Here is an 11523-nt window from a genome sequence, read left to right on the forward strand (position 1 = left end):
AATTGTTCCACCATGAAGACAAGAGGTCTAGATTCAGATCTTGGCTGCATCGTTTTCCACCTTATGAGCTTAGGCAAGTTACTAGCCTATCAGTATCAGTTTCCTTGTCTATAAAGAGGGATGATGACAGAACCCACCCTCCTAAGACTGCTGTCTGGATTACATGAGTTAATATACGTGATGCACTTAGAACAGACTCTGGGACATGGTTAAGAACAATATGAATGTGTGCTGTTGTATCATTACCTGCGTATCATGATCATCAGTACTGAGGCCCCAGCTTCCCTGGCTGCCAGGGTGGGTGACCTCCACCCCAAGCCAGCTCCTCCTCAACTGCCCTCCCAGACTCCCCCCATTCCACTCCACCTGAATGTTGTATTCCTCACATCCTGGCCTCCATCCTCTTCTCTTCTCACTCAAATGTTTCCCTGGCTGCCTCACCTACTCCTGATGATGCCAACCTTCCTCCTGAATGTGCACCCCCACCCCCGAGGTCCCCAAGTCCAGATCCGTGTGCACACCCTGCTGGCCTCAGACAGCTCCACAAGTACCTCAGAGTCATGTCGAGAACTAAACTCAGCGTCTTCCCTCTAAAAAGACTTGCCTCCCCTCCTGTATATCATCACCATCCAGCCAGTTGTCTCACCAGAAACCCAGGTGTCATTCAGAACTCTTCTCTCCCTTCTCTCTGCAGTCACTAAGATCTTCCGATTCTACCCTCTCACTATTTCTCCAATCAGTCCTCTTACCTCCATTCAATTCACTCTCGTCATCTCCAAGTTCCTAACTAGCTTTCCCCACCAAAGATGACCCTGTCCATCTGCTGTTGGCAGTCATCTTCCCAAAATAAAAACTGTATCACATCCATCAAGATTCGGTTCCAGCACCACCTCGTCTGGGAAGCCCTCCCAAACCTCCCCAACCTGAGCTAATTCTCTGTGCTCTTGGAGTTCGTCACCCTATAATGCACAAAGCACATCTGGCAATGTCTGGAGACATGGACTGGGTGGAAGCCAGAGATGCCAGCGAGCCCCCTAAATGCACCAAGGAATCATCAGACCCCAAATGTCCACAGTCCCGAGGTCAAGAAACCCTGCAGCACTGTAGTCTGACTGCATGTCAATCACCAATAGTGGACTGTAGGTTCCTTCAGAAGAGCCTTTTTTAAAGCCCTATGCCTAATACAAGACCTTTCCCACAACTGATACCCAGTACATGAATATACATACAAACCAAAGAAACATCTTTTTCCCTCTTTTACTTACTCTGTAGGAAAACTTAAGCTTCCGAACCTCGGCCTCTAGCTTACTCTGGTACTGCTCACTTCCTTTCACATAGCTCACACCAAGATTCTCGACTGATTTTAGCACTAGAAAAAATTTTAAAAACAGAAGAAATGAATAAAACATATAAATGCAAGATAATTTTATAAAACTAAATCCAAGACAAATAAAATCTATGGCTACCAATTCCATAATTACTTGTTTATAAAAATTATTGTTTATAAAAACAATATTTAAGTTTTATTTTCTGCAAGTACATTATATAAGTTATATATGTTTATCAGAGGATAATCTCCACCATGTGCAGAAAATACCCAGATCCCACAGCATAATCTCACACTAGGGATTCTCAACCAGAAGGGAGAGAGGGATGGGGGGCAGATCACTGATGGACTGAGCACCACTGCTCAGTGGTGCAGAAGGATCCCCTCAGAGGGATGCAGAAGTGTGTCTGCATGTACAGCCCTCGTGTGGAGCCGTCTGTGAGGCAGTCGGCTTCCCTGACTCAGCACAGACTCATCAGAAGACAGTTCTTCCCTTCCTGATGAAACAGAGAAGGAGAAGACAGCAGTGAAGAAGCAAACAAGCCACCGTGACTAGATGCTACACACTGTCCAAAGGTTCCTGAAGCCTCTGTCAACCCTTCCTCAGATGAATTCTTCTGCCATCGGTATGAAAAGAGACATTTTTTAATTCAAGAACGAAAAACTTCTAAAATGAATCCTGAACATAAACCCATGTCCCCCAGGTACCTCCATATTATGGTGTCCCGAACCAAACTCATTCTCTTCCCCTCAATCCCACTCCTCTTCCTGCCACCCCACCTCCATCCGCAGAATTTCTATCCACCAGATCATCCACACTGGAACTTCAGCCACCCCCACCTGTTCCACCACTCCTCATACCTAAGAGTCACCAAACCCTGTCAATTACACCTCCTAGCATCCCTTCAATCTCTCCCTTCCTGTCACTGCCTTACCATCTCACCTCCTAAGTGCCAAACCCAAGGGACGCTTTTCAATTATCACCTTAATCTCAATGAGGCATATGAAACTGCTAAGATTCCCAGAACCCGTTCTCCCTTGCCTTCACCTTCATTCAACAAACAGGTAATACAGATACTCTGTATTAGCAGTTCTCACCCTGCTCCTCTAAGAATGATTAACAGTATCTCACCTCTACTTCTGATCTTCCCACCAGGATATCGTGGAACATAAACTCTACAGATAGTGCTGTTATTTGTTTCAGTTTACACCTAACTTATTTCTTCCTTCCACCAACACACAGAAGTAGGTCCCCAGTAAAATTGCTACATCCTTCTTACACCCCAATATTACACCATATCTTGGCACAAAATGCCCTTGCTTACCCATACTTCTCCATCTACCCTGAACTTGTCACTATTCCCTCCAATATGACACTCTCTCTCATGCCTCCAAGCCTTTGTACAGGCCATTATCCCAGCTTGCAAAAACCCTTCACTTCTTTTCTGTTGAGAAATTGCTACTCATCCTTCAAGGTCCAGATCACATTTCAACTTCTCTTAAGAAGTTTTACTTAATCAGACTAGGACAATCACTCCCATCTCTATGTTTCAGTAGCCCTATTAGTTACCTCTACTAGAGCACTTAAAATACTAAACTACAATTATTATTTTGGACATCTGTCTCCATGTACTAGAATACAGCTTCAACGAAAATGAGAATTACATTATTCAGCTCAAAATCCCTACCACCTAGAATAAAGTGGCACTCAATAAACAGGCACTGTACAAGGAATAAATAAATGAATAAATAGCAAAATCTCAACAGAAAACCCTCAGTAAATATTTGTTGAAGGAAATAAATTACTCTAATTCATTTCCACAAAGTATAAGTGAGGTTCTCAAGAATATATAAATTCAAATCACTCACATTTAACTCTATCGATAGCCAAGTTTTCAAATTCTATCAAAGATATGTTTCCAGAAGGCGGCTGCAAGTAAAACTGAAGGCTATGTGGGTAGCAAGCATTCCTCTGGTCATCTGCCAACCTCAGTTTCCTCCGATTTCCTCCAAGAAACTGCATCTTGTTACCTTGGAAGGAAGCACCTAAAATGGTTGAAATGATGGAAAACGGAGTTTTTAAAAAATGCAAAAAAATAACTCCACATGTAAAGGGAAAAAAAATTGAGGTTGAAGAGCACGCACGAAGTGTTAACAGTAGTATCCCTGAGTGATGTCTTCTGTATCTTCCAGACTTTCGACGATACACCTGTAACAATTGTGCAAAGGGGGTGGGGAGAGGTGTACGCTGGAGGAGACGCAGGCAGTGGTCCTAGCCTCCTGCAACATCAACGGCAGGTGATGCTGCCTGCTCACTAGAGGTCTGTGTGCCTCCGCCCTTAGGTCTCTGCCGTCCCAAGAGTCAAGATAAGATTTCACACGGGCAGCAATCCTGAATTCGGAGGAGAGCGCGCGAGATTCCGGCTAGATAAGAGACTCCATGGGCAGGGTCCTGTTACTCGCTTCCTCCCTTACATCCCCGGGAAACAGACAACAGTCTTTCAGGTCCCATCTGTCAAAGCTCCTCTCAGGAGCGTCCACAGGTGCCTAGTGACACCCCGCTCCCGCCCTCCCCGCCCCCCACGCAGGGCGGTCTGTCAGCCCAGGCACCGGCGGCTCAGCCCGGACAAGGCACCAATACTCGATACCCATCCTCTGCAGCCGTAGACCCAAAGCGCTCTCCTTCTCTGGACTCGCAAGCCTCAACACCAAGAATTACTGTCCGTCCCAAACCCGCGGGGGCTTCTCCTACCTCCAGCCACACCAGACGTGAAAACACACAAACCTCAGCAAGCGCTTTCCCCGGGTGGCGGGAGAGTTCATACAGGACCGGAAGCGGAAGTGGCTGGACCACCAAACCCGCCCCAGAGGTCCCGCCCACCTGCGCGGCCCCGCGCTTGCTCAGTGGGGCGCTCTGAGGATCGCGGGATTTGTGTCCACTTTGTAAGCTGCAGTTCCTGTGCAAGGAGCCGCGCTGTCTGGTGCGGTGGGCGGAGAGCTGGCCCGGCACTGGCTCCCCGCTAGGGACTCTGGGTAATCTCTGAGGGCCCAGGCCCAGGCTGCACGGCCCGCGTCTTACAGATGCGGAGGCTGACTCCAGGTCATCTACGTACAATGCCTATGCCATCTACATACAATGCCTAGTTGGGTTTTCTCCTAGACTGCAGGCCCTCCCCTGGGGAAAGATTTACGTCCAGTGCACCCCCTACAGGGTACAGGGTTCTACCTGGTACAGGGTTCTACCTGGTACAGGGCGCCCACAGAAGATCTGCAGTGAACTAGAACGCATGCATCATGCACACGTGCACCCAGAAATCGCTCGGCGTCTAAAGTAGAGCAGGCCCAGAGGGGCATAGCGGCGAGCACGTGCAGAGCCCTGAAGAGAAGGTGCCCTAGGGCTGCGGACCCAGAGCCACACCGGCTCCTGAGTGCAGGCCGCAAGGTTTTCAGAGCTGGAAATAAACTTCGCCTGTGGCCTCCAGGAGGCGTGTCTCGCTTACAAAAGCGGCCGCCGGAGGCTCTAGTAAAGATGGGAGGTGAAGAGCACTCTGAAATGCTCAAGGTTTTAGAGATGCAAGCGGCACTGAAATAGCGTAAATCTTCAGAGCACTTACCCAGCATGGACCAAACTGTGCTGGCACTGATCTTGTACCAGGACGTGTTCTAAGTGACTTACACATAAGTTCATTTTATTTCCATAACCATTTAAGGTAGGTTCTATTATTAACCCGCTTTACAGATAAGGAAACCGTGCAACAGAGAAATTAAGTGACTTCAAAGATCGCATAGTAAATGTCAGAGCCAGGTTCAAAGTCTAGGAGACATGGCAAGCACCACAGTGCTAACCACCACACTGTACCAATTCCACTAATATATCAGCGCCTCCCCTTAATTCCTTATTCAACACATAACTAACATCAATTGGCCTGAAAAAGACACCTGAAGCGTAAGAACTGCCTGAAGAAACCTGGAGCACAGACCATAAGAACATTTATATGAATGTTTAGCTGATCTCTGGATAGGGAAGGAATTTAAATATAACAACTTACAAAGAAAAATACCTAAAGACTTGACTATACAAATATAAAATTGTGCATCTAAAAAAACAATCACAAAAATTTTTGCAGTCATAACAATAGGGGAAAAGTTCACTATAAAAATAACATCAGGGACTTCTCTGGTGGTCCAGTGGTTAAGAATGAGCCTTCTAATGGAGGGGGCGCAGGTTCGATCCCTGGTGGGGGAACTAAGATCCCACATGCCGCAGGGTAACTAAGCCGGGTGGGCTCTAGAGCCCATGCTGCAACTATTGAGCCCGCATCACAATTAGAGAGAAGCCCGCCCACCCTGCCTGCCGCAACTAAGACCCGATGCAGCCAAATAAATAAATAAATAAATATTTTAAAAATTAAAATTAAAAAATAAATAAAAATAATATCAAAAAGGCTAATACCATCAAGATGTAAAGAACTTATGTAAATTCACTGGGAAAGAAATCATAAGATACAAATGGAAAAAGAATAGCAATAGATAATTCATAGGCAAAGCAACTAATGATAAAGTGTGAAAAAATGTTTATCATTGGCAGCAAAGAAAATTTCCCCTACAAAACTGGCAAAGATTTTACAATGAAAATACTCAGTATTGGGCAAAGCACAATACGATGGGCTCACATAGGAATTGACTGCCGTGCTACAACTGTGGAGTATACTGTAGTTATATGTATTATGAGCCCTAAAAGAATTCATACAGTTTGACCAAAGTATTTCACTTACATGAATCTGTCCAGAAATAGACAAAAATTTGTGTCCAAGGAACGTCATTGCACCATTATAAGGATGAAAACCCAGGAAAATAAATAAATGATGGTATGTTCATATCATGAGACATTACACAGACTTTTTAAATATATATGTTTTTGAACAATATTGACCTGGGAAAATGTTCAGGATGCTATGAAGTTAACAGAGCAGAATATGTAAAACTACATATGCCAGATGATCCCAGTTTTGCAAGAACATAGCATTACAATTTTCTGCAGCATTTCTGACTACTACCAATAGGCTGCCCTCTGCAACTCCTATCCTCGTCTTACAATCCAGGCGTGTGTTATCCGTTGCAATCAGAATTTTATGTGCAAGACCGCCCCTCTGTGCTAGTCTTGTTTTTATTTCACTTTTCTTGGCTTCATCTTTGGCCTGGTCTTAAACTGGCCCTCTTTTAACTTAAGTGTCAATGCCCATTTTTCTACAATAGATGATATTAAATACTTCTTTGGACAATTTTAAAAATTAGTCTATTGCAAGCAGAAAATTGCTTACATAAGCGGGAACTAAGACACTGGCAATGGAACATTTGACGGTATTTTTAAAGTTCTATTTTAATTTTATATAAAGTTCTATATTAATTTCAATTCAAGAAACATTTGAAAGCTTCCCACAGCATGGCCCCAGGATTCGATGACTTTCTTGCCTATGGCTGTCCCCAGTTTATAAGCTGAGCTACCAGCTCTTCCCCGAAGAAGGCCTTGCATTCCCTACCCGTGTCTCTTTGTGGTGATCTCCCCCGCTTCAAGAGTCCTAACCTTCCCTCCTGCTGGAATCCTCCCTGTCCTTCAGCACTTCAGTTGTCAAATACTACCTTCCTCTGTCCTGCTGAGCCTTTGCTTATGCCGCCTGGTTTAAACCCCCAGTACTTCCGAGTTGTATAATTCCTTCTCCAGCTCTACCCCTCTACTATAGAAGGTCTTCATCTTTGGGGAACAGGAACTGCTGAATGATTTAATGAATGCACTCCTCAGAAAAATGCACCTACACACCAACTTTGTTCACTCTTTCAAAAGGTTTGTGAACACATGTGTGGCTGACTGTGTAGCACTACCAGATTTTCAACTGTTTTGGGACAGGCCCCTTTTTTTTTTTTTTTTTTTTTTTTTTTGTGGTACGTGGGCCTCTCACTGCTGTGGCCTCTCCCGTTGCGGAGCACAGGCTCCAGAGGCGCAGGCTCAGCGGCCGTGGCTCACGGGCCCAGCTGCTCCGCGGCATGTGGGATCTTCCCAGCCCAGGGCACGAACCCGCGTCCCCTGCATCAGCAGGCGGACTCTCAACCACTGCACCACCAGAGAAGCCCCCCTTTTTTTGTCTTTGTGATCCCTGAAGTGCCTACCAGAGCATCTTCCAAATTAAGATGAGGTAATTAATGTCATTTTATGACATTTCAGAGACAGCTGGAAAAATATGCTCACGTTTCACATTACCAACAGCTTACTAAACATGTCACGTAAGAGCTGCCTTTTCGCAGTGTTAAAATGCTTTAAGCTTCAGAGTACAAAATAGCCTGTGTCTGTTCCAACTGGTTTAGCATCTTTATTGTTTTCCCGTGCCACGGTTTTTGTCACTATCTCACTGTGGACAGTGTTTTTGGTAATTGCAATACGAATCTATGTATCACAGGACCAATAATGCACAATAATGATACATTTCAGTTAGCCATACTTGGTAAATCACTGTGAGCGCTTCCTGCGTTTATTTCACCAACCAATGGATTGACCCAATGCTCAGCTCTGGCAACTGTGGTGAATATAAATTACAGACTCCAACCTCACAATCAGGGAGAAGAAAACACATATAAACATATAACTTTTACTTCCACTAGACCATAACCATCCCCAAAACAGGGACTACTGTGTCATTCACCTTTGTAACCCTGGTGTCTGTGTCATTCATCTTCATAACCCTCCATGGGCCCTCAACAAATATTTATTATCCTGAGATGATGTAAATATGAGAGATGTATGAAAAAAGTGATGTGTTTAGCTGGATATTCAACAGATGGTTTGGATCAAATGGGATTCCAACCTATAAAACTTCAAGTCCTCATCTGAAAACTTTGTACACATTCCTTCCAGAATGACTTGGCTCCCTAGTCTAGCCTGCAATAAAGCACAGAGTACCTTGTCTGATGGAATTTCCATGAATCATCACTGCTCTATTCATTGCCTGCCCTGGGCATTACCCAGCTGCTGACAGGCTGTCCCGCAGAGCTTTCACCCTTACGACTCCATCTCCAGGAGTTCTGTCCTGTCGTATGTCACACTTACAGCTGAGATTTTAGTTGCCATGCTTGGTGAATCAAAGCGAATGTTCATTCTTTTCCTGTGCAGGGTGTGTTGCCCTAAAAACCAAAGGCCTGGTAAGATTCTTAACCCAGTAAGTATGCTATAAACTCTGGGTCCTTTCAGCTCCACTTGCCATGGAAAGCAGAGGAACAGGAGGCATTCCCAGCAGGACAGCTGACCAATAAAAGTTAATGCACACTTAGCCAGACGTAGGTTGTGAGGTCAGGGTCTGTAATTTATATGGATCTTGGTTGCCAGGGCTAAGCATTGTATCAATCCAGCCCTTTCCATCCTGGTTCCTCCACCCTTTCCATTTCACTGTCCAGCTTTGAGAAGAAACCTAAAACCTCTTTCTTTCTCCCTTTGTTTCAGATTGCTTTTATTAGCCTGGCATCAAGAAGCAAGAGAACTAAAGAAAAAACATATCTTAAAAGAAAGTACACAGAGGGCAGGTTAACCTTCCATATATCAACAGTGCATGATTTGTTTCAGAAATACTAACAGAGCACCTTCTAAGTGCCAGGCAATGTTTTCTCTGCTGGGAATACAAGAGTGATGAAACAGCCAAAATCCCTGCCCTCATAAACTTTATATTCTAGTGGGAAAGAGAAATAATAAACAAGAGAATTATACACGTTGCTATGTTAAATAAGAAATTCTAAGCTGGAAAATAAAGCAGAGGAAGAGGATATTAAGTTTTTGGAGGAGGCATTGAAATTTTAGAAAGGGTAGCCAGGAAATGCTAGTTAAGAATGTGACCAGGAAGGAGAGACCAGAAGAAAATTAGGGATTTAGTCATGCGTATCTTTAAGAGAATAGCATTTCAGGCAGATGGAAAGCTTGTCATAACTCCATAGTATTTAAGACAGTGTGATATTGGTATAGGGATAGACAAATCAACCACTGGAACAGAACAGAGAACCCAGAAATAGTCCAACACCTATGAAGAAACTGGGCATCTGACATGTCCACTGTACAAATCAATGGAGAAAAGATGGACAGTTCTAAATGGTGCTGGAACAGTTGGCTATGGGGGGAAATTATACTTCCTACCTCCCTCTGTACACAAAAATCAATTCCAGATGCTTTAATGACTTAACTGTGAATGGCAAAACTAAGAATTTAGAACAAGTATATAGATAGTCTTGATGTAGCAAAGAATTTCTTTTTTACTTTTTTCTATTTTTTGGCCGAGCCGCTTGGCTTTTGGGAGGATCTTAGTCCCTCCACCAGGGATTGAACCTGGGCCCTCAGCAGTGAGTCCTAACCACTGGACCGCCAGGAAATTCCCAGCAAAGAATTTCTTAAACAAGTCATTAAGAAAAAGCACCAGCAGTTAGGGAGATGGATGGTGGTGATCGTTGCATAACGATGCCACTGCATTGTACACTTTAAAACAGTAAATTTTGTGTTATGTATATCTTAACACAATTTCTTTTTAAAAAGCACAAGCACAAAAGAAAGATTGATTATATTAACTACACTAAAATTAAGAACTCAACTTTAAAAATACATAAACATACATTTTTTAAAGCATCTGCAAGTTGGAAAAAGAAAGTTGAAAGAAATAATTAACATAAGAGTTAGTATCCAACTATAATCAATAAGAGAAAAGTAAAAACACAGTAGAAAAGAGGGGGAAAAAAACCCAAACAGATGTTTCACAACAGAGGAAACATAAATGTGAAATAAATGTGAAAATATGTTCAAACACATTAGTAATTGAGGAAATGCAAATTAAAACCACAATGAGATAAATATTGTAAGCCCACCAGATGAACAATTATTTTTTAAGTCTGAAAATATTGTGTTGACAAGGAACTCAGATACTGCCAGTAGAAGTGTTAATTGATGAAACTACTTTGAAAACAATTTGACATCTTCTGACAAATTTGACCCTTTGTCCCAGTATTGTAATTCTACTGTAAGTATACTCTCTGGAGAGATTTTTGTACATAGACATCAAAAAACACTGATGAGAATGTTCATAGCAACATCAGGATAAACACTGGTAAGTACCCATCATCAAGAAAATGGCAAATAAATTGTAGTCAGTTCACACAGTGGAATATAAAAAACAACAGCAAAACTGAATGAGCTACAATTAAACACATCAACACTGATGAATCTCAAAAAGATAATGTTAACTGAAAAAGCAAGTCATAGGAGAATCCATAGGTGCTGGTATCTTCCACGCCACCCCTCACCCTCCCTCCTGTTCTCTGCTCCTGGTTCGTGTGAATCGTCCTCTTGTGCCTTCTGCTTCCAGACCTTCTGAAGGCAATTAAGAGCCCCAACAGGATGCAGGAAGGAGAGAAGGAAGTGAGACAACGTATCTGTTCCCCTAGCTGCCTTCCCGCAAGGCTGCCTATGTCCCTCCGTCCACACCATAACATGTTGACTTTGGTGAGGCCCTACCTGATTGCGCTATTGACCCTCATGGTTCCCTACCCCCACACCTTCACAAATGGTCTCTGCAAAAAAATCATCTTTGAATCAGCCTATTTTGAGTGTGCCTTCTGTCTCTTCTTGGAACCTGATGGATACATATCAGCATTCATGTGAAAGCTTAAAAAAAGTGAAATAATATATTGTTCAGGGATCCATACTGCAGGTGGAAGTTGTCAAAAACGCAAGAGAGAAATTAACACCAAATTCAAGATAGTAGTTGACTCTGGGGGGAGGGAGAGGATGCACCGTTGGGGGCACATGGGCCTTCAAAGGTTCTGGTATGGTTCTGGGGCTTATGCTCAATACTGGGCACACGAACATTCCTTTTAATGTTCTTCTTCAAGCAGTACATATATGTAGAGTGGACATCTAAAAAGGAAAAGGAACAGCCCAAGAAATAGGAGAGCACAGTCAGTCATCCTCCTCGTGGGATCCCATTGGGAGTACAGTAGTTTTCACTCTTATTTCCTGCTCCTTCCACCCCACACCTCATCCCCACTTCCTGTCCCTCCAAACCCGTAAGTTCTCTCCCTTCTCTCTTATTAGCCCCAAGACAGGGCTGACGTGGCAGGAGGGACTGAGGTTTCAGAGCAGCGACCATTGAAGGCCTGGTGTGGGTTTCCTGCTG

The 11523-nt window shown here is 43.7% G+C and overlaps 1 protein-coding gene across 1 annotated transcript in view; it reads right to left on the reverse strand.

The window, feature by feature from the left end:
• The window catches only part of PRIM2 (DNA primase subunit 2), a 272677-nt gene extending 269325 nt beyond the window's left edge, over positions 1–3352 (reverse strand). The window contains exons 1-2 of the mRNA XM_007471183.1: positions 3197–3352; positions 1266–1369 (exon numbers count right to left, since the gene is read on the reverse strand). Of these exons, the coding sequence (XP_007471245.1) occupies positions 1266–1369; positions 3197–3350 (258 nt within the window). The 5' untranslated portion in view covers positions 3351–3352. The remainder of the gene's footprint in view (positions 1–1265; positions 1370–3196) is intronic.
• Positions 3353–11523: the final 8171 nt, after the last annotated feature.

Source organism: Lipotes vexillifer, unplaced genomic scaffold (assembly GCF_000442215.2).
Source record: "Lipotes vexillifer unplaced genomic scaffold, Lipotes_vexillifer_v1.1 scaffold302, whole genome shotgun sequence".
Classification (NCBI taxonomy): domain Eukaryota; kingdom Metazoa; phylum Chordata; class Mammalia; order Artiodactyla; family Lipotidae; genus Lipotes; species Lipotes vexillifer.